The sequence below is a fragment of the Adiantum capillus-veneris genome, chromosome 30, assembly GCF_014529385.1.
Source record: "Adiantum capillus-veneris isolate H3 chromosome 30, ASM1452938v2, whole genome shotgun sequence".
NCBI classification, from domain to species: Eukaryota; Viridiplantae; Streptophyta; class Polypodiopsida; order Polypodiales; family Pteridaceae; genus Adiantum; species Adiantum capillus-veneris.
Window position 1 is genome coordinate 51,055,550 of NC_140960.1, and position 27,411 is coordinate 51,082,960.

Consider the following 27,411-nt stretch of genomic DNA (forward strand, 5'->3'; position numbering starts at 1 on the left):
ATAGTTTGTAACCATGACCAACATTCACCAATGCACCAATTTTTAGAACATGGCAATACATAAACAAAAATATGCCTACAGTCAGCAAATATCTTTGTGATGGGCACACATCATCCCAAGACACTCGAGATATTTCCTTTTTGCTATGAATTAATTGAAGAAGGGTTTAAAAAATGAAACTCGAGGTAGAGGCACTAACCATTCAGAGCAGATTTGAAGCCCAATATATGAAACGATAACGATTTTCTTGTATGGAATGCCAAGAGTACAATCGACCATCTCTTATAAAATTGTAGGTGTGAAGGAGTATTTCTATCACACAAATGATTGAGGGGTATAACAGAGCAGAAGCCTAATAATCATAGCTTGACATCAAGTGGCTTCAAAGTTGGATCTTTTACTGTTGTTCTTAATCACAAGAAGTTTTGGCCAAATTCTCACAATAATTCCCACATTGTGACTTACCTCAACATCATAAGCTTCTGTGAGGGAGGCACTGCATACCTAGCTAGGTATGTGGTGCCTCTCGAGGAGAAGCTGTAATAGATGGTGTCGATGCTTTGAGTACTAAGCTTGTAAAGAGGCAAGTGTCTTAGCATTTGACTTTTTAACCCTTGGTTTTGCTATTAACCAAAAAACTATTAATCATAAGTGGAAAGTGAATGCTACAACTTGCTAGACCAGCTTAGGCTTGCTTTTTGCAGTTTTTGAAATATCGATTAAATTACACCTCATTTTCCAAGCAAGAATCCTTTCCCACCAGCACCAACATGACGGATGCTTCAAATAGTAACCCTTTGGGTGAAAACAATCTATGCTCTTTAAGAAAAAGTACCACAATCACCACATTTGGATCTACCTCCCTAACTACTTGTGGAATTAATAAAGGAGCAAGTGGCTACCACTCAACAAAGTCAATGCAAGGGCTAGAGATTTCTATTTGTAAGCAACCTACTTCCAACCTTGAAGCTAAAGAAAGGATTGAAAAATCTGTACATAACCTTTAAGAATCAAGAAACCATTAAAAAATCACATATTAGCTACTCTTTCACTTTCAGAAGTATGACGGTAAGAAAAAGGGCGAGAATGTAAATATACCTTGGCTTGATGGATTTTGCAAGCATGACAAGATTACAAATGCAACTAATCAAGCAAGTAAGCTTCATTGTGGTGGAATATATAAAAGCATGCATGTTCTATGCTCTTGGAATTGTTTTCAAGCTCAAGTCCAAGAGTCGTTTTTATCTCCACAATTTCATCTTCATACATGAGTTGCTTGGTGAACCTTTGCATGGGTTGATTGTCTCTTGATATACATAGGGGTTTTGGAAAGCTTTGTTGAGGCAAAGCATCGACACCATCTATTACAGGTTTTTCAAGCATTGCGACAACATCAGTTGGTGATTAATGGGAAGAAGAGCGAGTTTTTCTTACCAAAGATCCACTTTTTAGGACACGTCCCCTTTGAGGAGGGTGTCAAAACGGACCTAGCCAAGGTTGAGACCATTCAAGATTGGCCATATTTGAAGAATTTTCATGAGGTTTGCAACAAAGCAAGTATGAAACTTGATCTTGATAACTAAAAATCTTCTTCTCTATATGAAGAATTTCTTTTGATTATGATGCTAAAACGAGGATTTAGTCTCTCACCAAGCAACTTCACACCTTTATAAACCACCCCCACCCCCCCCCCCCCCCCCCCCCCCCCCCCCCCCCCCCCCCCCCCCCTTTTCTGATTACCATATTCCAAGAGCAACCCTTGGTATTTCCCGTTGTCAATACGTAGACACACATTGTAACAATCAAGTAGGTGTGCCAAATGGGTTTATTATTGGGAATATGAGAATATCCCTTGAAGTTTTAGAGGAAGGGAAAGGAAAAGCATGAGGGCAAGGTGGCGAGCTAGGGGATGAGCGGGAGCAGTTGGGGCAACTGGCGGGCGAGAAACGATGATAGATGACACACGGTGGCAAGGAAACGACGGGACCAAGCAAGGGACCGGATGGTGCACTATATATAGCCAACCTGGACAATGGAGTGGTTAGCAACGTGCGTACTTTTTAAAAAAATTTAATGAAGATATATATGAAGTCTTGTTAAAACACACAATGTTTTGTTGTGCAAGATGTGGAGACAAATATGATAAGCCGATTTGATCAATATGATGAGTATTGTAGTTATATATTGCATGGTAAAATTACTTTTTGTAATGTTATACCTTACACTTATTGTGATATTCTTCGATTTGATTACTTGATGTGGATATGAATGGGATGTTCTCTCATGACATGTGGATATAGAAAAATTATTCTGTCTCTCTCCCATATTGAAAGAAACAAGCTTATAAAGGGGACACTCTACCCGAATTTGGCTAGAGGAAGTGTAATTGCACGAGATTTTGTGAGTGGACTAACGATATGCTTAGGAAGAAGCGCGTCCTCTATTATGTGGTTTTGATTCATACCCATGCTACGTTGCTTTCGAACCTTGTCTCTTAAGTGAGAGATACAAGGTAGGGAATGATCATTTAGTGACCATACCCCATAATGTTGACGACCACATGACGACCGAGGGGAGCTAGGAGCCATGTGGGAATCAACATTATAGGAATGGCCACTAAATGACCACTCTTGACGGTCAAGGTCCAAGGGAAGGGGGCCAAAAAGTGTGAACGCTTAGTGAACTAGGGTGGAAGATCATGAAGCTGAGCCAAAATCTCTGCCCATTACAATGTGTCTGCCTCTTGTTGTAGCTTGAAGCACATTGAGTCGACACATCCTTCGTGTGCCAAAGATATGAAATTGTTGCTTATGGTGGTACGGGATCCAAGTGAGGCCACACGTCAATGCCATCAAACACGGAAGGCGATCTAGGCTCTATTCCATCTTTTTCTCTCCTACCTACTGATATGTGTAGCGTGGATAATGTGTCGTGCTCTCTACAGTGGGTGGTCCTCAGTGCAATGTGCGTGACAATCTCACTCAAACAAACTGAACAGAAAGGAAACAATAGACATCAACAGACCTCACAAATACACAACCGCAGACCAGAACATATGACTCGACTATCTCAAAGACTGATATAGACTCTGGCGTGGCAGCACACTCAGCTCCAGCCCAGGACTCACAGGTACAATGGGGGTGTCGAGGCTCAGATATGCAGAGATGGTGAAGCAGTGCTCTGTGCATAGACTCACTCTAGACCACTACGTACAAGATAATCCTACCAAACGCTACTACTCATATATATCACCATAAAGAGCCACCAACGGCTCATAAATGTCAGCCATGTGGTGAACCGGCCACGAGGTCCACTAGACCACCGTCGGTAGGTACCCTACCACGTGTCACTCCAGAGACCAGAGGGTCCGTCCAATGTGAACCAGACCAAGTGTAACCAACTATCCAACTGTCTGTCCTGTGAAGTGACACTGTAGCCCTGCTACAGGTTGCCCGCCACAAGACCGCTCACCATCTCGGTGAGAGGAATACTGAAAAAACCGTGAAGGAAAACCACTAGCTACTGCATCCGTAGATCTTTCTTGAAGTAGGTGTTAGGCCCATGACCATACATACCTCAAAAGTGGAGTTAAAAACACTACACTGCTTGCAATCGCCTTAAGCCTCTAACTAGGCAGGAACCCAGTATGTATGATTGCATAGCCTAAGAATCCCAATTGGCAAAAGATGAGGCTCTATAGCAAAGAGATAAGCTCAGTTTGATTCCAGCGCATCTTTATCTTCCCTAACCATAGTGATAGGAAAATGACTTGGTTGCAGATTAACCTTGCCACACTTTTTGCAACAACACTCTTCTCGAAAAGAGCTATGACCATAAGCCCGAGTAACACTGCAAATAGGGTTAAGCTCCATCATGATGGCAGAACGAAAAATCCCTCACAGCAACAGGATGGCAGCCCAGTGAAATCTTGAGAGCCAGTTGATCATGCGGGGGGGGGGGACCTTGAGGGGTGGGGGGTAAAAACTAGCTGAGACTGAGAGGGGTGGGGAGGGCTAGATAGAGGTAAGTGGAAGGGAGGGGGTGGGTAGGGGCGAGGGGGGGCTAGGTAGGGGCGAGAGGGGGTGGGTAGGAGGGTAGGGGCGAGAGGGTAAGAGAGGGGGTGGGTAGGGGCGAGGGCAAGAGAGGGTAGGGACGAGAGGCGATGGAATAGGGGACAAGGGGAGGCAAGGGCGAGGGCGAGGGGGAAGGGTAGAGTTAGGGCTAGGGGCGAGGGACTAGGCTAGGGGCGAGGGACTAGGCTAGGGGCGAGGGACTAGGGACTAGGGGCTAGGGGCGAGGGACTAGGGACTAGGGGCTAGGGGCGAGGGACTAGGGGCGAGGGCTAGGGGCTTGGGACCAGGGGCGAGGGGCTAGGGGCTAGGGGCGAGGGGCGAGGGACTAGGGGCATGGGGCGAGGGGCGAGGGAATAGGGGACAAGGGGAGGCAAGGGCGAGGGCAAGGGGGAAGGGTAGGGTTAGGGCTAGGGGCGAGGGAAAGGGGATGGGCGAGGGGCTAGGGAAGGCAAGGGTTAGGGCTAGGGGCGAGGGGCGAGGGGATAGGGGCGAGAGGGGGAGGGTAGGGGCGAGAGGCGAGAGGGGGTGGTTAGGGGCGAGGGGAAGGTGAGGGGTTGGGCAAGGGAGGGTAGGGTCGTAGTCGATGGAGAGCAAGAGGATGTACCATGAGCAAGACAACTATCAAGAGGAGGGAATTCTTCAAGCAGGCCGGGCTCTGTGAAGGGAGTTCGCCAGACCCAGAGGAGAGCTTTGTTCTGGTCGTAGAAGCAGACACCACTGATGTTTGAAGAGGGGTGAACTCTTGTAGTGGTAATTTCTTCCCGCTTCTATGAATCTTCATAGGCGTACCCAATTCAAAGGCGTCCACCAAGGAAACATTGGAAGAGGGTGTACCTTCCGGCAAAGAGTGAATAGAGACTCCATAACAAGGCATAGATTTGGTAGCATCCAACCACTCTAACAAATCCTCCTCATCAGACCCTCAAGGTGTAGTAGGTTGTTCTTGTTCAGGGTTGGTTTCCATTGACAAAGAACTATGATGCACGATGGGATCCATGCCTCCTTCTAGGCGAATTGGTTGCATCGGGGAGCCACGAGTATGTATCCACATGGCATCGTTTCCCCAATCATGAAGTGCTTTAGTGTGTCGCAGCCATGGTCTTCCGATGAGCAAGGGAAATCCGCCCTCCACCTGTGGAAGACGAATCACAACAAAATCCAAACTAAGTGAAATCTTGTATCTGCAGAGGCACTTTTTCCACTATGCCCACAGGGTATAATGTCCTATGGTCGGCCAATGTTACTGTGAAGGGGGCTGGTTGAGTAGGCTGCAGGCCTAAAGCCATCATAGTGAACTTAGGCATCATATTGATGCCATATCCACCATCCACAATTACTCCTGAAAATTGCTGCCCCAAGACGGACACTGTCAGGCAAGGGCTTCTATAATCAGTGAGGGGAGCAGTGGGATTGGATATCATGTAGGACTCTGATGGTCGCACTGGGAGGTGCCCGCCACTAGGACTTGCTCTGGGGTAAAGTGACTGAATAACAGCAAGGGTGTCACTTCTAAAACTCGCATCTAGTCGCAGCATGTCATAGAGGGACACTTGTTGGAAGGTGTTCTTCAAGATTGTCTCTGCTGTAAGCTTTTCCTGTTCTACCATTGGTTTCTCGGGTACCTTGATCTTTTGTAGATCGGAAACTGCTTCCAAGAGAGCTTCATCAATATCGGAGAGCAAGGATTTGGATTCTTTCATGGCACTGGGGGATGGCTTGTAAACAGTTGTAGGCACGGTATCCATTGGTGTGAGATTGTGTGCGGGAGTTGAACTTGTTGGAATGCTAAGACCGAGAGCGGCTCTCTGGGCCCGGGTGAGGACGCCCGATGGCTCCTCTACCAACTACGGCGGCTTATTTTTAGGGGTACCACGTGGGTAGAAGGGGGCGGTTGAGAAACAGTGCTAAGTGCTATCAAATTGAGCTTGGGAAAGGCAAACTCAGTCTGGCTTTGACTTGGGTTCGAAGCCGTGGATGCCCGAATTTTAGGGCAATCCTTACTGTAGTGATCCTTCATATCTGGGCAACGACGGTAGGGAGGGGACCCTTCAGGCAAAGGGAATTTGCTTTGGTAATGACCATATTCTCCGCATTTGTAGCACAAAATGGGCCGATTTAATGGACGAGGTGGTCCTTGCTCCATGGAGTTGGAGGTGGAGGCATAGAAGCTTTGAGGTGATGAGGGAGCATGGGTATGATAAAAGCTCTGAGAGGGAAAAGTTCTCTGCATACCTTGCATAGGAGGGGCCGTCAGCAAAGGTGGCATATGGTGTGGATGGCCACAGGGAGAAACCATGCTGGATGCAGGTGTTGGCCCTTGCTGAAGAGAAGGACCAAGACTTTGCTGTATTTGTCACAATCCCTTGAGGTAGTAACAATCCTTGTCCTCATGTCCAGATTTTTCACAGAAGTGGCAGTAAACCCGAAGGGGACAGTCCTGTGGAGGATGTCTAGGAGAGCGACAAGAGCTGCACCATACCATAGCTTTAGTCTCCTGCTGATACCGAAGCTCTTCTAGTTCTCTCTTGATTTGATCCAAAGCCTCAAGGTGCGATGGTTTCTGTTGTCTTAGAGAGATTGATTTCTCTTCTTGGAGGGCGCGTTGTAGTTTGAGGGCTTCGAGTTCCCTGCGCAAGGAAGTCAAAGGATCAGCAAGACTACCTTCTGAGAATACATAGGGAGTATCTATGTGAGGAGAGTTGTTGAACAACTTCCAAGCCCCCTCTATTCTAGTAGCAGCTGCGATGAATTCCTCCAGAGTGGCGTCAGGTCGAAGGCTCTCCCAGAGTTTTTGCTGAGAGGTTTTTGGAAGCGCCTTCTCCACCCACTTCTTAACCATGAATTCACCAGGTTGCTGGGGAAGCTTGGCAACCAGAGACTTGGTTTTGGTCATAAGCCCTGCAAAAGTCTCCTCTGGCTGGAGCACCATGTTGGCCAACTCATCCAACACTTTCTCTTGGTAGTCGCCCGGCCTAAAAGCTGCACAGAACTGTAGTCTTAAGTCTGCCCAAGTTGCAAAATGATTCTCTGCAAACTGGCTTTACCATTTGTCTGCTAAGCCGTCCAAGGTGGATGGAAAAAATACCAGATAAGCATCTTCCCTATTAAGACCACGTCCTCTATAGAGAGATACGAACCTCCGTGCATGGTCGTCCGCATCTTTCGAGGAGAGTCCTTTGAAGGTGGGGAACTTGATGTTTACCTTGGCCAACACACTAGCCAACGCCTCCATGGCCCCTTGTTGAGCCTGTTGCTCAATAGCCTGTTGTAGCAGAATAGGAGAGAGCTTTACTGGAGAAGGTGATCTGGAAGATGTGGAACCGGATGAAGGAATGGGGGATGTCGTATGTGGAGGTATGGTTGATGAGATTAATGGACTTCTACTAGATACCACAGGGCGTCTTCTATTATAGTGCTTCAGAGGGCTCAGTAGTGTGCTTTGACGCTCAACTGACCACCTTGTATGTGTCATGCAGTGAACAGCACAGGTCTAACACAGAACAAGTGAGGATAGTGACTAGACCACCTGGTCCAGGACCAGTGACTAGACCACCTAGCTGGCAGGACGAGGAGGGCTAGGACCAGGGCGAGGACTAGACCAGGACCAAAGACCAAGGACCAGGGACAAGGACTAGGACTTGGACCAGGGCAAGAGAGGACCAGACTTGCAACTATCTCCACAGTGTAAGCAAGTGCGTGGAGCCAGGTAACAACCTATTAGCTTCACGATTTCATCTCCACAAGAGTGAGACTTCCTTTGAGGTCCCACCGTGATCGCCCAAATGAGAGCACCTGTAGCGCAGATAATGTGTCGTGCTCTCTACAATGGGTGGTCCTCAGTGCAATGTGCGTGACAATCTCACTCAAACAAACTGAACAGAAAGGAAACAATAGACATCAACAGAGCTCACAAAGACACAACCGCAGACCAGAACATATGACTCGACTATCTCAAAGACTGATACAGACTCTAGCGTGGCAGCACACTCAGCTCCAGCCCAGGACTCACAGGTACAATGGGGGTGTCGAGGCTCAGATATGCAGAGATGGTGAAGCAGTGCTCTGTGCATAGACTCACTCTAGACCACTACGTACAAGATAATCCTACCAAACGCTACTACTCATATATATCACCATAAAGAGCCACCAACGGCTCATAAATGTCAACCATGTGGTGACCTAGCCACGAGGTCCACTAGACCACCGTCGAGACCAGAGGGTCCGTCCAGTTTGAACTAGACCAAGTGTAACCAACTGTCCAACTGTCTATCCTGTGAAGTGACACTGTAGCCCTGCTACAATATGGAGTTAGCTACAACTCCACTTAGTTTGTGACACACTGAGTTGTGACTGATCTTTGATGAAGTGACATATTGGGTGATTGGATAGTAATTAGTGAAAAAGTTTGTGTCATCATTTTTTTTGGGCGATGATGTGTCAGGTTGTGGTTTAATTATAGATGCTGATGTGTTGTGTTGTGATGGCAAAGCTAAATGAACTAATTGTTTTTAGTATGTGTCCTAAGTTGTCGTAGATCTAACGACAGTTCATAATAATTATTGTCAATCATATGCACCAGATGGACGGTTGAGATCGCCTGCCATATCTAACGACAGTTCATAATAATTACTGTCAATCATATGCACTAGATGGACGGTTGAGATCGCCTGCCCCCGACCTTGGACCTTGACAGACTCGGTAATTTGTCATGATGGACTTATTGTACCTTTTGAATCAATGGTATGTATGGTTGTGTGAGTAGATCTTGTAAATTATTCAATCAAACATTATAATAATATACACAGATAAAAATGTGTGCAAGCGTACACACTCTCATGTGTATGTGTGTGTGTGTGTGTGTGTGTGAATATAAGGCTATGCTTTAGTGACATTAGTATGGAAGTGTTTCATACATTAACACTAAAACTCATGAGTATTAGTTTTAAACACAAAAGCCAACAGGAAATGAAAAATGTTTTCTTGGCCAAGAGAAGCATGTCATACTCGTTCGAGGATGGATGCCAATACTGATCTTAATCACATTTTTTTCCTCTAATAGCCATGCATGCAAGATGATAAGATTCTCAAAAAGTTGAAAAGTGCAATAGTCTTGTATTTTCATAGTACTCCGAATACATTAGAGAAAAAAAACATTGGCATGAGGGCAAGAATGGCAAACCCCATAATAAATTTCGCAGAAATTAGGATGAATAATCTTAACAAAGAGTCATTTGAGAGTTCCCAAGACACAAGCTATTTCAGTCTCAATTTGTACACAAAATTCCCAATCAACCAGATAATCCACATTCCTTTCGGGTTGCTTTCAATGTGCGTACATGTAATTGAGTGTTGTATGAGATACACAATATAACCAATTACGTGCATGCCCATGCATTGCACTAACTTTAGGGGAATTTTGCCGCTATTTGTTTACGTGTCTTTCTAATTGTAAGAGGCACAAACAATAAGATGAGGGATGTAGAGATAAACAAATGAGATGATCGATTTGGAGTGTTAGAACTTCCATGTTGTTGTTCTAAATTTTAATTTCCCTCAATCAACAAGATCGTGTTCTTTCATCGTCGACCGTTGTTCTTGTGGTTTGCTTTCGAATTTTTCGAGGTTGAGAACCTAAGCAAAACCCAAATACTAGATTAGGAAATATGACCTTTTCAAGCCTTTTGATGGCTTACTTTGGCAAAAGCTTACCTTGTCTTCTATATGGGATAGCCTCTCCTCAAACAAGCTTATCGTCTTTGTTAATGTAGCCATTTGACTTATCAAGTGCTGCATAGCAGAACCAACATTTATATCAACTTTTAATTTATTAAATGTTGCAAGAATTAAGAGCCCTCTCATGCATCTCAAAGCGGTCATTTTTCAAAATGTGTATCATATCGCATAAGTTCATTGGAGAGGATATTAATAATTCAAAATGCATACTTTTATGTATACATTAGCGAGAAGGGTTTTTAAAATAGGTCCACAATGTAAACATAACATGTATCAACATTGGGGTATATTAATAATCTCTTGAACACACGTAATATAGGAAGCTTTTGATGAGTGACCCAAGAGATGGGTATAGAGCAAGCTACCAAAGCAAGCTTTTTAAAAAAATTCCTCTTACATTGCTATGTCTCACACAAAGGCTCGCTTCAAAGTCTCACCCCCCTAACAAGCATCCCCCATCCTCCACCCATCCCACCCCCTTTTTAAAGGGTATCTTTATTTAAAAAGAGGATGCATTCAATCAAAACAACCTATGCTAGTAGTGGTGCAAGGGCATCTGCATGCACTTGGCACATTTGACCCCAAGTCCGGTTGATTTTAGTGGTTGGTCACTATTTAATCAACTCTTGTTGACTAATCAAATACATGATTGATCAACAATTTCTCGTTGAGCAAACTAATCGGAACCTTTCGAGACAAAAAGAACTGTTTCTACCTAAAGAATGTCCTCTGGGGGTGCACTAAGTAACCACATTAATGTGCCACATGAATTCAGCAAGATGGCTTTTTTAAAGCAAACATTTTAGACAGATTAACAAAAGCGGTTTAAATATTCTTTTTTGATAAAAATTCCTAAAACAAGGGGTCATTTTATTCATTCAAACATGTTAAAAAAGGTTACCCCCAAATGCACGTTATATAGAGGGGTTCTAAATAATGCACCCCTCAAGAGAATGTCTTTAATGAGAATTGTCCCATTAGCAGGGCCTTTATGTACCTATCCAAAAAATCATCAAATACAAGCAATGCACCTTTGATAACGGGCTTCTATATCAACTAGATATGCTTGTTACTTTTGACTTGCATAAACCGTCCTACAACGGTGTCTTAAAGAAGGGACATTCTCCCACTATTAGTGCCCTTACCTACCTGTCTAGAAACACGTGTGCAGTGCACCATTGAAAAAGGGTGTTGTCACCAGGACGTGGCAAATGTTAAGTATGTCACGAGGACGTGGTAACTGCTAACTTTAGTTGTTAGTTTCTTTCCAATGATTTGTGTTATATTTTGAGACCCTCTTTTTGAAGTTGCAAATGGTCGGACATTGTATGGCCAATGTGAACGATAGTTTCACCCGCGGACGGGAAGTTGGTCGGCACTGGAATTTGTATAGTAAGAGGATGTCTAGGCTCAGTTAAAGATCATGTAGGTCCCCCCGTCGCACTTAGCAAGTTGGTGGATACTAGGAAGTGAACTCAATAAAGGTACAAAGCCAAGGTGGGATCACCAAAGGAAAGTATCCGACACTTGGGCCACATTGCACTTTTGGATGCAGTCCCAGTGAGGATAGATGGTGAGATGACCAGTGGGAGTCCAACGGAAGCATCCCCTAAAATTTAGGAAACTGCTATTTTGGGCCATGAAATCTGTTCGCATCATTACCTCCGGAATAACAAGGGGAACATTTTAGAACTCTGCCACGAACTCAACTGGGCAACCAGTCGGGAGATTTTTAGGCAGCAACCTCGAAATGGGTAAATGCTTGTAATCACGCCAAGTGACAAAATGGTGCACTTTCCTCTTGCAGAAAAATGGGCGCTGATTTTTATAGCTGGGAGGCTCATTTGCAGTGTTCTGCCACAAGTTAAGAGCTATTGTGTGCAAGCTTTCCCTCTCATGTAGAGTGTAGTGCAAGAAGTGATGTCCTGCACACTCTACATTGCTCTCTCTCTCCCCCCTACGTGCAGTACTGTGATGCCCCACAAGAGGTATCTTCATTTGACTCGTGTACAACTGTGTGGTTACATACGTTTTTGTTGAGGCAAGAGCCTCTCCGAGCAGGAACAAGAGTAGATAACTCCTGGTCCAAAAGAAGGCACCAGTGAGGGTGATAATGGCTGAAAACAAATGCTTTATATACGAGCAACCTGGTCACTTCGCTACCAATTGTCCACACAGGAAAGACCAACTGACTCAGATGATAAAGAGGACCAGAAAGGCAAGAAGCCTAAACCCACGGCAGGTTTGGTGCCAGATATGGTGGGTGATAGGCCTAGTACAAATGCCAGTGAGTTATACTAAGCATGGGGTAAAGTTAGAGATCAGACAGCACAATGCTGAAGAGATGGGTACACCACAGAGGCAGGGTTGGCATGCCCTTGCCACTCAAAGATTGTTACTCCCATTATTAGAAAGCTGCGTCTGCATATTCAGTCATATGTAGACACAAAAGAATTTTATATCATGCCATTGGAAGGGTGCGATGCGCTAGTTGGGATTCTGTGGATGTTCAGAGTACATGGCGTGCTGGATGCCTTTGGCAAGACGATCACCCTTCAGCATAGGGGCAAAACTCATGTTTTGGATGTAAAGCTCAAAGGGGAGTCTGTCCCTATTGTATCTGCTTCTGCTATCACTTCTATAATAAAGAATCATCTTTCTGTGTACTTGATTTTTGCATGTGATGTCTCAAATAATTGTCAGTCAAATGTATCTGTGTTAGATACAGAAAGGTCATCATTTTTGCAAAAGTTTAGTGGCTGTTTTTCTGATTCATTACCGTCGCAATTGCCACCAGAGAGACCTGAGGACCATCGGATAGATTTGGAGCCAGGGTGTAGCCCACCAAATAGACCTCCTCTACAAGGTTAGTGCGGCGCAGCAAAAAGAGATTATGGGCCATGTTGAGGAGTTATTAGAGAAGGGGCTGATTCAGCCTAGTTCTTCACCCTTTTGCTCCCCAGTGCTCCTAGTCCAAAAAAAGGATGGCTCATGGCACTCATCAAGAATAGGTTTCCTATTCCTAGAATTAATGATATTCTCAATCGTTTAGAGGGTGCTGCAATTTTCAGCAGGATAGACCTAAAAAGTGGGTACCATCAGATTCGTATAAGGCCAAAGGATGTGCACAAGACTGCGTTTAGAACGACATTTAGTCTTTATGAGTTTCTAGTGATGTCGTTTGGGCTAACAAATGCTCCTACCACGTTCAATAGAATGATGGACCGGATTTTCCGCTCGCATCAACAGTTTGTTGGGACGTTCTTTGATGACATGATAGTCTATTCAAAGAATGGAGAGGAGCATAGGCATCACTTGACCATTGTGTTCGAAGAGCTTCGCAGTCACAAGTTACTTGTCAATCCTAAGAAAAGTGAATTCTTCCTGGAAGAGATCCACTTTCTTGGCCACATAGTCTCAAAGGATGGTGTCAGAATGGATCCCGCAAAGGTCGAACCTGTTAAGACATGGCCAAACTTGAAGAGTGTGCACGATGTCAAAAGCTTCTTGGGATTGTGTTCCTACTATAGAAGGTTTATCAGGAATTTTGCAGAGATAGCATCACCTCTTCACGCTTTGCAAAAGAAAGAGGTCACTTTCAGATGGACCCAAAAAGAGATTTCAGCTTTTAGTCTCTTAAAGGAAAAGTTGACTTCAGATCCAGTAATTGATTTGCCAGATCTCAGGAAGTCATTTGTGGTCCAGTGTGATGCGTGTGGCAGTAGCATCGGAGCAATGCTAATGCAAGATGGACGGGTAGTAGCTTATGAAAGCCGAATTTTGCAAGGGCTAGAGAGGACTATGCAAGTCTATGAGAAAAAAGCTCTTGGCCGTGATTCATGCGCTTTCTAGCTGAAAGCACTACCTCTTAGGTCCTGATTTTGTTGTCCAAACAGACCATCAGACCTTGCGATACTTCTTCACACAGTCAAAGTTATCCAAAAAGCATATGCGATGGGCAAACATTCTTTCTATGTTCCACTTCCAGATTATGGATGTGGAAGGCAAGAAGCATGTTGTGGTTCATGCGTTATCAAGGAAGCCACAAATTTCAGCTATGTCAATTCTTATCATCATGAGTTGAAGGAACAGTATGCTGCTGATGAAGATTTTGCAAGGATCTTTCAGCAGTTACAAGAGGGGCAACATCATGAGCACTACCTCCTCCGAGATGGTTTTATGATGATGCATGGCAGACTTTGTGTCACTAGGCCATTGCGACCTAAGGTCATGGAAGAGAGTCATGTCCCACCATATGCAGGGCATCGTGGTATTGATGCGACAGTTAAAGCGGTAGAGACATTCTTCTATTGGCCTACCTTGGGGAGAGATGTGGATACCTTTGTGCGAGCATGCGTGATTTGCCAAAAGGTCAAGTTTGATAGGCAAAAGGCACCAGGGCTGTTACAACCATTGCCGATTCCAGATAAGCCGTGGGAAAGCATTGCTATGGACTTTATCTTTGATCTTCCAAGAACGCCAACAAGGAATGATGGTATATGGACCATTATCTGCACTTTCAGCAAGCAAGCCCATTTTATCCATATCCGGAAGAAGATAAAATCAGATCAGATGGCACCCTTGTTCATGTACAATGTGTTTAAGTACCATGGTATGCCACAATCGATTATCAGTGATCGTGATCCTTGCATGACAAGTTTGTTTTGGAGAGGATTGTTTGAGAACATGGACACTACGCTCAAGTTCTCGTCTTCATTTCATCCACAAACTGATGGACAATCAGAAGAAGCTAATTCTACCGTCTTAAATCTGTTGAGATGCTATGTGTCAGATTATAAGGACAAGTGGGAACAATATTTGCCTATGCTTGAGTATGCGTACAACAATACGGTGCATTTGTTGACTGGCAAGGCACCTTTTGAGATTGTTCAAGGCGGCAAAAAAATTCCTCCCATTTTGCATACGAAGGACAAGATCTTTGAGGCAGATCGATATGTTGAGAACATGGATGAAATGTATAGGAAAATTAAAGTTGCCTTGGAGAAGACTCGGGCAAAACAGAAAAAGGTTGTTGATCGTTACCGTCGTGAATTGTTGTTATCACCTGGTGATTGGGTTCTGTTAAGGTTCGAAAAGGCAAGGTTAAAGAAGATGAAGGGCAAGGAATGGCTGTTTCCTAAGCTCAGCATGCGTTACTCTGAGCCTTTTCAAGTGCTTGACAAGATCAACGATGTGGTTTACAGGCTGAAATTGCCTTATGCATGGAAGATTCATAATGCATTTCACGTGAGTCTTCTAAGACCCTTCGTGGGTGATGTGCCAGAAGATATACCAGATGAGGATCGGCCAGAAGTTGAGGAACTTGATGAGATCTTGGTACCTGAGCAAGTTTTGGCACATAAGGAAAGAAAAGTTAAAGGACAGGTTGCAAGACGCTACTTGGTGAAGTTCAAGAACTATCCACCTATGGATGCAAAGTGGATAGAAGAGCATGAACTGTTAAAGTCACCAAATGTATTGCAGCTTTACCTTGAAGCCTTTGGGTTACAACCTACTTATGCTCCAACCCAACGTGTGCAAAGGAGGGGTTATGATAGGGCTAGCACATCAAATATACATATGAATTCAGTGTAATAGATGGAAATGACAAAAGTATAAAGGTCTCATTAAGTCATTTGTATCTATGTGTTACTACCTTTCTTGCGGATACATGCGATGATAAAAGAGTGTTGAGAACACAAGATCATCAGTGGCGTGTATTTTTGGTATGCAATCCAGGACGTTTGCAATTTCAAGAGGGGGGTATGTCACGAGGACGTTGCAACTACTAACTTTAGTTGTTGGTTTCTTTCCAATGAATTTTGTTTTATTTTTGAGACCCTCTTTTTGAAGTTGCAAATGGTCGAACATTGTATGGCCAATGTGAACAGTAGCTTCACCCGCAGACGGGAAGTTGGTTGGCACTGGAATTCATATAGTAAGAGGATGTCTACGCTTGGTTCAAGATCATGTAGGTCCCCCCATCGCACTTAGCAAGTTGGTGGATACTAGGAAGTGAACTCAATAAAGGCACAAAGCCAAGGTGGGATCACCAAAGGAAAGTATCCGACACTTGGGCCACATTGCACTTTTGGATGCGGTCCCAATGAGGATAGATGGTCAGATGACCAGTGGGAGTCCAACGGAAGCATCTCCTAAAATTTAGGGAAATGCTATTTTGGGCCATGAAATCTGTTCACGTCATTACCTCCGGAATGACAAGGGGAACATTTTAGAACTTACCGCGAAGTCAACTGGGCAACCAGTCGGGAGATTTTTAGGCGGCAACCTCGAAACAGGAAAATGCTTGTAATCGCGCCAAGTGGCACAAAATGATGCACTTTCCTCCTACAGAAAAATGGGCGCTGATTTTTATAGCTGGGAGGCTCATTTGCAGTCTTCTGCCACAAGTTAAGAGCTATTGTGTGCAAGCTTTCCCTCTCATGTACAGTCTAGTGCAAGAAGTGATGTCCTGCACACTCTACAATGCTCTCTCTCTCTCTCCCCTGCGTGCAGTAATGTGATGCCCCACAAGAGAGCTCTTCATTTGACTCGTGTACAGTTGTGTGGTTACATGCGTTTTTGTTGAGGCAAGAGCCTCTCTGAGCAAGAACAGGAGTTATCTCTGCTGCTCCAAAAGAAGGCAACGGTGAGGGTGATAACCTCACCGTACAGGTGCGATCTCAGCGCTGGTTATGCGCTGTATTTTGACTGTTTTTCAGCCATGCAACGCGAGAACCCTTCGGAATAGTGCCCCACTGCTAGAGGGCAGTTCAGGGACTGTTTAGGGCTGAAAACAGCACAAAAACCAGTAAATACAGCGAGCTGAATTTACTGTTTTTGGGCAAGAATCAAAGGGTTTATGCCAGTGGAAGTGAGTTCTAGTAGGGGAATTGGTTTCGGGCAAGTTTTGGGGCTATTATTCTGCCGAAATTTTGCCAAAATAGGTGGTATCTAGCTGGATACAGGTAATAATTCTCGGGACTCTTCTTTGTAATCTACCCTCTTATAGTATAAAGAAATACTGAAAGGGGTGCCAATTTTGGGGCCTACAAGTTGTCCACATCTACTCGGAGCATTCTAGCTTTCGAGCCGTGTGTGCATAAGTGCAAATTCCCGTCGCACGTTACCTTTCTAAAGTGCTCTCTGTGTGTGTCTAAACTAAAGAATTTCGGGTGAAAGCCAAAGCCTACCACCCCACGGGCCGGTTCCAGGTGTCAATATCAATCTGTGTGCTTGTTGCTAGAGGCTTGCATAAGTAGTCCTACAACCGGAGGGATCAACCATGGAAAACTTATTGTACCACGTAAGTGCAGGTCGGGGTTTTTTTTTGGGGGTGAGGAGGGGGGGGGGGGGGGGGGGGGGGGGGGGGTGAAAGGCTACATAAGTGAATAAGTTGGGGGTAGGCCCTTGATAATTAGTCCTCTAAATTGAGGGGGTGATTTAACTTGGGGGGGAGGAAGAGAACTGTTGTATCCTATAAGAATGATTGCCCAAGTGAGCAACATCCCTATCCTTCAATTTGTGAGGCAATAGTTATGTAGATATAGTAAATACTAATACCTCTTTATATCGGGTCCAAGCAACATATTTCCACCTTTCTAGACCCACAAAAAATTTGGCGACACCCCCCCCCCCCCGGGGTAGGTTAAGTACTATCCAACGGTTTACATTCAAAGAGGTCAACAACCCTACTACTCTCATTGAATGTGAAGAAAATATGTTCCCAAGTGCCTCGATCTCTTGTGAACGAACACATATGAAAAAGGGGGTTTCTATCACTGGGTAGTCTGAACCACCCTAAGAAATATAACAAGCAAGGCCTGAGTAGCAGCCTTTGTGTGCAGCTTGAGAAACTCACATTTGCCTCTAGCCATCCGCGCAACTGTGAAGAAGACGGATAGAATGTATCTCTTCACAGTGGTACTATTGAAAGAGTTGATCAACACCCCATATAGTAGATCAATAGACAGAAGAACAATAGGTCCTCATAGCCAAGCTTAGGTTCTATAGGGCTTGAGAGATATAGGTGTACCTGTGGAAACCCCTCCCAAGCGCTAGTGGAAGCCCTTCTACACTTTTGCAGGTTTGTTTAATTCTTGCAGCTTCTTATCATCCATGGCTTATACTGAACTATTGCACATGCCTGTTGCCTTCATTTTCACCATCAAGCTTCTCTTCTCTCGGCTTGTACTCTGTGTAGTACGTGACGCTCCCCACATAGTTGTGCTCGAGCGACCTTGCTGTTAAGGTAGTCTTCATCGAGTACGTGAAATAAACCATACTAACAATCCCACACAAGATGCTAAGGCCGCAAAAGCTTGCAATTACAAAATCGTAAATGATGCAATGGCTAAATATGGCAATCTCAGAGTGCAAGACGCACTCATGCTTGCACAAAGCTCGTGTATTCTTGGAGCCTTTGAACCGAGTGTGAATGGGCAAGCTCGAGAGTTCGAGGGTCATGGTCTTTCAAAAAACCCAACCCTTCATACCCATCCTCAATCTTCATAAAAGGGCATCACATCCCATCCCAATCCACAATGACACAGTCACGTCGCTTCTATGTACATCTCCTACACCCTTTGCCACCTCACTTGTACAGTCTGTCACCAGTGCTTCATCTTCTCCTTCGCCAACTTTGCTCTTCTTGCTCACACCATCTTTATCACCATCTTCCCTCTCTGCGACTATCACGGGGACGGGCACCACGTGATAATGACTGATGATGAATGATTGAATGAAACTGCGGTGAGAGCGTCAAGAGTTCCCAAGGGATGAGATGACCACACAGCGAAAAGATGACTAGAACTGAATGAATGCAACACTGTGTTCAGTATGAACTCAGTGTCTGATTGATGAATTCAAATTCCCGGAAATGATTACTCACCCATGATTGTGTTTGAGTGTAGATGGAATGATTGACGAAATGACTACAGCATTTCGGTCTTGAGGAATCTATGGACATGATCGCAATAAGGATTAGTTTATCCAACACGAGTGAGGTCCGGTGTGGATCTAGATGTGATTGCTAAATACGTTGCTAGGAATCATGGTCCGAGGAGACGAAGATGTGTGATGCGCGGGAGATAATGAGCACGCGGTACCTGTAAATAAGTAGTTAATTTGTGTCGAGGGAATTTAGATCAAAATGGATTCTATGTGATATGATCTGAATGTGATGTGACTGTCGTCTTTGTACAAGTGCTAGATTTGTGTCGTCTATTGCATCAATACCTAGAGTCAATGTCTACTGAACTAGTTTATGGCTTATGTCTGATTTTGCAGGCGTAATCGAGGGCGATTACAATTCTTTCAAGAGGGGGGTATGTCAATGTTCACAAAATGATGATGTGGCACATTTGTACGATCAGAAGGTTGTACAAACATGCCTGAAAAGAGTGCTGCTATGCTGACGTGGCTGTCGTGCGGATTTTCCGCAAAAGGGCTGACATGCTGACGTGGCAGGCTGTATGGACTTCGTCAATTGCGCTGGCTGCTTAGTTGGACAGTTTTTGGAGACTAGATGCTTTTGAGTTTAATTGCTTTTGGGGCTCTACTCTTGGCGCATCCCTTGTAAGAATAAATAGACCCTTGGGGCCTCACTCTGCAGAGCATCTAGACACAGAGTTTGAGAGCAAAGGTCCCTCAGGAGTTGTACTTTGCTCAAGCATTAATATAAAAATAAATACTGAAAGGGGCACCAGATTTTGGGGCCAATACCTCTGGTCACGGAACTACGTTGGGCCGTGTCGACTCAAATTTTAAAGTTGTCAAGTATTTTATAGGTGATTCTCTCGTATGTCGTGTCAGATTCTCGACTTGGGGTGTCCAAGTCTGTAACATTTCAAATGTCAATACTCCACAAATGGATTGTTGGTTGAGTTGGCGGCATGTTCGATATTGACCTTGGAGAAAGTATCTCATAGTAGTAAGTCCTCTTTTCATTTAAATTACCAAAGGTCTATTTTTAAGTTGTTTTTGGAAAGACATTGAGATGAAGAGATTCTTATAAGATCCCTATTACGAACTTGGCAGACAAAGCACGCAAGTTGGCTAGTTGGAGAAGGGAACAAACAAATGCTCAACTTGTATGATTTGGCAAATTGTTGTTGCAGAGGGTAGGTACTATGGAGCTAGACCTTCTGCAAAGAAATTGGCAAGACGTGTGGCTCAAGGGTATGCCCCTACTGTAACCTCGCTTGTTAGAGAGTAGACCAAACAATTGGAGGAGCCCCAATTTACCAAAGACCAAATACTAAAGGAGATAATATCACAGCCTCACGCAAGTGAAACAACACGACAAGTGATACAAGAGGAGGGAAATGCTTCATATGGGCCAGAATATGTAGCTCAAAATGTTCCAAGAAAAAAAAGGTGCACAGATGAAGCAATGAAGAATTTTCTCACTTGAAAGAGCTAAAGAGTGAAATAGTAAAACTCCTATTATCAATCATATGATTAATAGAATCTAAATAAGTCATAAAGATTGTGTGATTGTCTACTTTGTCCAAATGGAGTTAAATGGTGGGAAGCCACTGGTATGCAAGGAAGGAGGGAAGAGGAGAGGGTGGTAGACTACTTGGCCACACTTTCCTTCTTCAGTTTATAAAATCACCCTAGCTGAGAGGTGGGCGTTCTTGTTAGAGAGAGAGAGAGAGAGAGAGAGAGAGAGAAAATAAAATGTAATATTAACGTCTTCAAAAGGCCAAAATGAATGAGAGAGAGAGAGAGAGAGAGAGAGAGAGAGAGAGAAGAGAGAGAGAGATGAAATGAAATGAAATGTAATATTAACGTCTTCAAAAGGCCAAAATGACCTATGAGACCAAAAGGTTACATGTGGTGAATCTAATACCAAGTCTGGGTACAAAAAGTACAAAGAACTCAAAAGAAAATAGTGGGTAGATACAAAGGGAGTACAAAGGGCGAGCTGATACAATGGAGCTCTCTGACAATCGAAGCATCATATACATATACATCAGTATCCAAAAGGCTATAGAGACTCAATGTCCTCCAAGGTAGGCACTTTGTCGAGACGGCTCCTATGTCGCGCCAGTATGGTATGGATCCTCTTCCGCAATCTACGTCGATGTTGAGAGGGGCCCCTCATCCGTGGGCGATGGGACCGCCCCAACTCTATAGCCGGATCAAGCAGTATGCCTCTCGTGCCTCTGGTGTTGTTATGTTGTGGGGGCTGCTCGAACTCCTCTGTCTGTGACTAAAAGAAATCTGTAATCTTCTGTTGTCGCTGGATCTCTCTCATTGTGCCCCTCTTCAAGAGGTCCTCTCTGTGTTTGCGAATCTCCAGTAAGTATAATCCGAGGCATCTCTGATCCTGGTATCTCATGACTCTAGGAAGTGGCCCAAAACCCTCTCTAAATAGACAGTGAAAGCGGCCTCGTATCTCATGGTATACTGGGCAGTGACATATGTAATGTAGCTCTGTCTCTCGCTCTATCTGGCACACCTAACAAATCCTGGACTCAGCGGGTACGTCGATCTCCAGCTAATGTGAGGATGTGCGTATCTGACCAATAGCACATCATATCCCGTGCGATAGATGAGTATCCATGTATCCTGGTCTAATCACAAAACCATCCTCTGTGAGTTGGAGAAGATGCTCTCGATAGAAAGTCATCTTCGTACCTAGCTCATGTATAGGTTGTATCCATGTCCTCTTCGTATCCAACTGAATCAAGTCCTGTCTGATGAGCCTGGAAATCTCTGCCCTAGTGTGGGAGATGGAGGGTGCATCCAGAGAGTATTGATATGGGGATAGTCGATCCATACTAAAGCCATGTAATTGAAACCAAGATTCCATCTCTGCATACCAACATGATCTATCTCCTTGCAATGCCAGCTGTCACGAAGACTAGTGCTAATCAAAAGCATATCTGTCTCTAGGGAGAGCCCAAGTGATATGCATAAATGAAACTGATCGAGTGATGCCTCCACTACCAATGGAGGAGCAGCGAGCTCCGCCCTAACAATGTCATGTGGTACTGAGGCCTTCGCCCTAATCATCCGAGAAATCATAGACACCAAGGGCTTCTCCATACATCTCCATCCATCAGTACTACCAGCTCTGCTATGATGATCAACTGAGGGGCCCCATATCTCCACTCCGTACAGCATGGCCGAAGTGACCAAAGTGTCAAAGAGCCAAAGCTTTGTCCGAGGTTCTTGGAATTGAACCTGCGAACATATCCTCTTAAGTCTCCCCAATGCTGCATAGGCTCTAGTCAATCGCGTATCTGCTGCACGCCTCAGGGAAAATATTGGACCACTGAAAACCGCCCCAAGATAAGTGTATGTACCTGCATACTCAGTCTCTCAACCATATGTAAAAGTGGGGGAGGACCTCCTTACCCACTGAGCCGTGGTGTTAAACACCATTACCTTGGTCTTACCAAGGTTCACAGAAAATCCACTGTCCCGTGCAAATACATGCAATGCATCCAAACGATGTTGCATCCCCTCTGGAGAATCTGAGATCAACACAATATCATCAGCATATAATAGCAACGGAATCCATGTCCCTGCAAAGTGAGCACCCCTATCACCCTCTATCTGTACATAATTTGAAAACTCGTCTACATATATCCCAAAGAGAGTCGGAGATAGGGGACAACCTTGCTTCACCCCAATGCTAGAGTGAACCATGTCAGACATGCCCTGAGTAGTGCGTACTTGTCCTACCATTGTCCTGTATAAAGCTAAGATCCCCAAATCAGCTCTGTGGGCACCCCCATGTCTTGCAATCTGCGTTTAAGTCTGGCTAGTGGCACTGTATCAAAGGCTTTGCGGAAATCCACAAAGCTACAATAGGTCCTCCTGCCATGTTGTCTACCCTCCTCAATAATGGCTCTAAGTGTCAAAATCTGGTCAAGAGTGGAGAAACCTCTCCTGAACCCTACTGCCCGTATGCCCTCTCTCTCTGCCCATCCACTCAACTCATGCTCAAGAATTGATGCATATAGCCTAGCCAGAGTGTGACCAACCATGATGGTTCGGTAATTCCCGGGAAGCATAGAATCTCCCGACTTGAAGATAGGCACAATAGTGGAGCGTCTCTGTGAGAATCTGGGTGAGCTCATCTAGTGGTCGACCTGGCTCCTGAGTGCATAGCTGCCTGTATATCTCATCAGTGTACACGGGGTCCATCTCTCTCGTTAAGGTATACCGAGTATGTGTGGAGGCCTCTCCCAATGGAGCTGTGTTGAACTGGAACGATATAGTGAAAGACAAGATAGCATGATCGACTGCTACCCCAACCGGCCTAGTTCCCACCATGAAATCCTGAAAGAAAGGAATGAGTCCTGGCGGAGCCATAACATAATCCACTGTACTAGCGCATTGTCGATGTGGAAAGCATGTAAAACCACCCGCTGCAGGGAATCTCTATAGGCCATTCAAAATGGCCAATTCATGTGCAGTCCCCATATCAATCAAGTATCTGCCATACTCAGTGTGCTCCTCATCCTATGATAATCGATAGGCCCATTTCTGTAATATCAAGCTCCCGCATCAACTCCTCTGAGGTATCATAGAATACTGTCTCGTGATGGGCAGTCCTAGCATTGAAATCCCCCAAGATAATAATGTCGCCATCTCTGGAAAAGTCCCATATATCATCATCCAAAATAGAGAAGGGGGTTTGTCCTCTAGGTGATGCATATACTGACGTACTAGGAGGGAAATAGCAAATAGCAATGTAGAGATATCTGCATGTCTCTGCCTTCAGTCTCACCCACATGTACCTAGCATGCTCATCACTCCGAGCTATATGTATCAGAGACTGTAGCTCCTCCTTGAATAAGACTGCCACTCCTCTTGAACCTCGTCCTCTGTGCTCTGATCGAGTCTCCTGTCTGCAAGTTGTCTCCCATCTGTATCCGCTAACATGGGGCATGGACTGCCCCGGGGCCTGATGCGTCTCAGAGTAGAAAATGATCTCTCCCTGTGAAACTATCCTCAAAGGCCAAAATGAAATGAAATGTTATATTAAATGTCTTCAAAAGGCCAAAATGACCTATGAGACCAAACTGATACAATCTTGGTGGATCTAATACAATGTCTGTGTACAAAAATAAAATGAAGTGAAGTGAAAAACTGAAATCTTAACTGCCAGATGTGAACTAAGTAGCTAGCTGGAATTGTGCACGATATGAGTAGGGGGGTGAAAGTAGTGACTAGGGGCTAATACAACACAATGTGGGTGTGCGTGTGGGAATATATAGAACGGGTGAGAGATGATACAAAGGCTGATACAAGATGACCAGGGTGTACAATCCTCAAAAGAGCTAAATCATACGAGATCGTCGTTGGCGGATCTCATTAATGTCCTCCATGGTCAATAGTCTAACGGCACGTCGTGCATGTCGGGCCAAAGTGATCAGAATCCTCTGATGCAGCCTCCATCAATGCTCTATAGTCCTCCATAGTCGTGGGCGTCTAAATCTTCCTAGCTCAATCGCTCGATTGATCAACGTGCCTCTGGTGTGAGGAGAATGTGAGCTCTACTGGGGTAGCTGCTCCTCTGGCTGCCCAATGTCCACTCTAAAGAAGTCTGTGATCCGTCTTTGAGACTGGCTAGCCTCACCTCTCATCAGGCTCTCTTTGTGTCTGCGCAGCGCGAGCAAAAACAGACCCAAACATCTCTGGTCCTCATACCACATGACTCTAGAGAGTGGTCCAAAGCCCTCTCTGAACAGGCAATGAAAGCGGTCTCATATCTCATAGTAAACTGGGCTGTGGCATGTGTAGTGCAACTCTGTCTCAGGCTCCATGTGACATAGGGGACATGTTCTGGCATCTGCTTGTACTCCGTTGTATCTACTAGTCTCGATCCGAGGCTGGTGTGAAGATGTGCATATCTGGCCAATAGCACGTCGTATCCCATGAGATAAGTGGATGTCCACGTATCTGGGCCTTGTCACAAAACCATCCTCAATAAGCTGGAGAAGATGCTCTCTATAGAAAGCCATCTTTGTGCCCAACTCCTGTGCCGGTTGTATCCAAGTCCTCTTAGTATCTAGCTGAGCCAGGTCTCGGCAGATGAGCCTCGTGATCTCAGACTGTGTAAATGTCAGAGATGGTGCATCCAATAAGCCGGCGCTCGCCGATGAGAACCGACTATGAATCGGCCGACAGCCGTCGGTCGCGAATGAGGAGCGCCTCGAGCGTGCGTTCGTGAATGTGCATGGCTGAGCTCGAAGTACTGGAAGGGGGGAAATCTATCTATGCTGAACCCATGTACCTGAAACCATGATGTCATCTCCCCATACCAGCATGTTGTCTCCCTGCAAAGCTAACTATCTAGAGGACTCAAGCGCTAGGCGGACATATCTGTCTCTGGGAAGGTCCCACAAGCGGTGGGGGGGCAGCTAGCTCTGCTCGAATAATGTCATGTGGTACTGAAGCCTTGGCTCTAGCCTCTAATAAGCCGCGAGATCATAGAGACTAGAGGCTTCTCCATGTCTCCCCATCCATTAGTGCTACCTGACCTCCCGTGATGGTCCAATGGAGGCCCTCATATCTGAACTCCATAGAGCAATGCGGAAGCCACCAGAGTGTCAAAAGGCGAGAGCTTCGTCCGAGGCTCTTGAAACTGAATCTGTGAACACATCCTCTCCAATCCACCCAATGTTGCATGTGCTCTAGTCAGTGACCAGTCTAGTGTCTGCTGCTCTCCTCAATGAAAATGCTGGTCCACTAAAGACCATTCCAAGGTAGGTGAAAGCATCTGTATACTCCACTATCTCATGGCCGTATGTGAATGTGGGTGTTGATCTCCTAGCCCATTGTGGGGCGGTGTTAAACACCAAAACCTTGGTTTTACCAAGGTTGACAGACACACCACTGTCGTGAGCAAACCTATGCAAAGCATCCAAGTGACGTTGCATCCCGTCCGGAGAATCGGAGATCAACACAATATCATCAGCATATAAAAATAGTGGAATCCATGTCCCTGCCAGTTGTAAACCTCTATCACCCTCTCTCTCAATATAGTCAGAAACCTCATCCACATACATACCAAATAGAGTAGGAGAGAGCGGGCAATCCTGCTTCACCCCGATAGTGGAGCGAACTAATGTAGATAACCCCTCTAGAGTGCGTACATGCCCCACTACTGACCTATATAATGCCATAATCCCCCAAATCAGCTCTGTGGGTACACCTATCTCCTGTAGTCTGCGCATCAATCTAGCTCTAGGCACTCTGTCAAATGCTTTGCGGAAGTCCACAAAGCTACAATAGATCCGTCTCCCATGTGATCTGCCCTTCTCAATAATGGCTCTGAGTGTCAGAATGTGGTCAAGAGTAGAAAAACCTCTCTTGAACCCTGCCTGCCCGACTGCACGTATACTCTCCCTCTTTGCCAATCTACTCAGCTACTGCTCAAGAATGGATGCGTACAACCATGCCAATGTGTGTCCAATCATGATAGTGCGATAATTCCCAAGCTCCATAGGGTCTCCTGACTTGAAGATAGGTACAATAGTAGATAAACTCCAAATATCAGGCAAACCCTCGCACATGGCACGGTTGGACATCACTGCTAGAAGCTCTGGAGTAGATCCCTAGCATGTATAAAATGCTCAGCCACTAAGCCATCATGATCATATGCTCTTCCAATCCTCATCCTACCAATGGCCTTCTTCACCATCTCAGTGGTGAAAAAAGCACATGTGTGTGGGCATAGCTCGGGGGGGTCGGGAAGAGGAGGCTGTCCAAGAATTGTGTACAGAGATGACGCATACTGGCCCCACGCCTCTGTAGAAGTAATGGCAAGAGGGGAGGAGTGCTCATGAAAGAGTCGCCATGCCTCACCTGACTCTGACTCAAGAATAGTTGATATAGATCTTGCTCTAGTCGAGCCAAAAATGCCCTCTTCTTCTGCCGCACTAGGCGTCAGAAGGCAATCTGTGACTGTCTATGAGTGATGTCCCCCAAAAGCACCTCCCTCTGAAGCCTGACTCTCGTCTTGGCACTCCTCATCGTACCAGCCGTTTTGGGGCATGCTCCCAGAGCGTCGTCTCTGCTCAGGCTGGGTGTGTGGGTATGCCTCTGCTGCTACATCATGCAATGTTTGTGTCAGTATAATAGTAAGCTCCTCCAGAGGTCGTCCTGGCTCCTCAATGCACAGGCGTTTGTAGATCCCATCGATGTAGACAGAGTCCGTCTCCCGTGTAAAGGTGCTACACTAAATTGGAAAGAGATGGTCATCGACACAAGGGCATGATCTACTGCCACACGAACAAGTCTAGGTCCAACTGAGAGGTCATGGGGATACTAGAGATAAAGCTTAGTTGTGCCATGACATAATCCACGGTGCTGGCTCCATGTGGAAAGCATGTAAAACCTCCCGCAGCGAGAAATCTCTGTAGGCCATTCAAAAATGGCTATCCATGTGCAGTCCCCATGTCTATCAAGTGCCGTCCATACTCAGTATGCTCCACATCTTGTGCTATTCTAGATAGGTCCATCTCTGCAACATCCAACTCCCTTAGCATCTCCTCTAAAGTATCATAAAATATTGTCTGGGGATGGATAGTCCTAGCATTAAAGTCCCCCAGGATGATAATGTCACCATCCCTAGAGA

The 27,411-nt window shown here is 45.2% G+C and overlaps 1 protein-coding gene across 2 annotated transcripts in view; it reads right to left on the reverse strand.

Annotated features, from left to right (window-relative positions):
* Nucleotides 1–1,262: 1,262 nt before the first annotated feature.
* Nucleotides 1,263–27,411, reverse strand: part of LOC147417938 (uncharacterized) — a 123,576-nt gene continuing 97,427 nt past the window's right edge. Inside the window, exons 12-13 of one of the 2 annotated variants that reach the window (XM_086506856.1) lie at nt 9,783–9,860; nt 9,221–9,704 (exon numbers count right to left, since the gene is read on the reverse strand). In XM_086506856.1, coding sequence (XP_086362982.1) covers nt 9,627–9,704; nt 9,783–9,860 — 156 coding nt within the window. In that variant the 3' untranslated portion in view covers nt 9,221–9,626. Of the gene's footprint in view, nt 1,488–9,220; nt 9,705–9,782; nt 9,861–27,411 lie in introns of those variants that run through there. The other variant, XM_086506857.1, reaches the window with a different exon arrangement.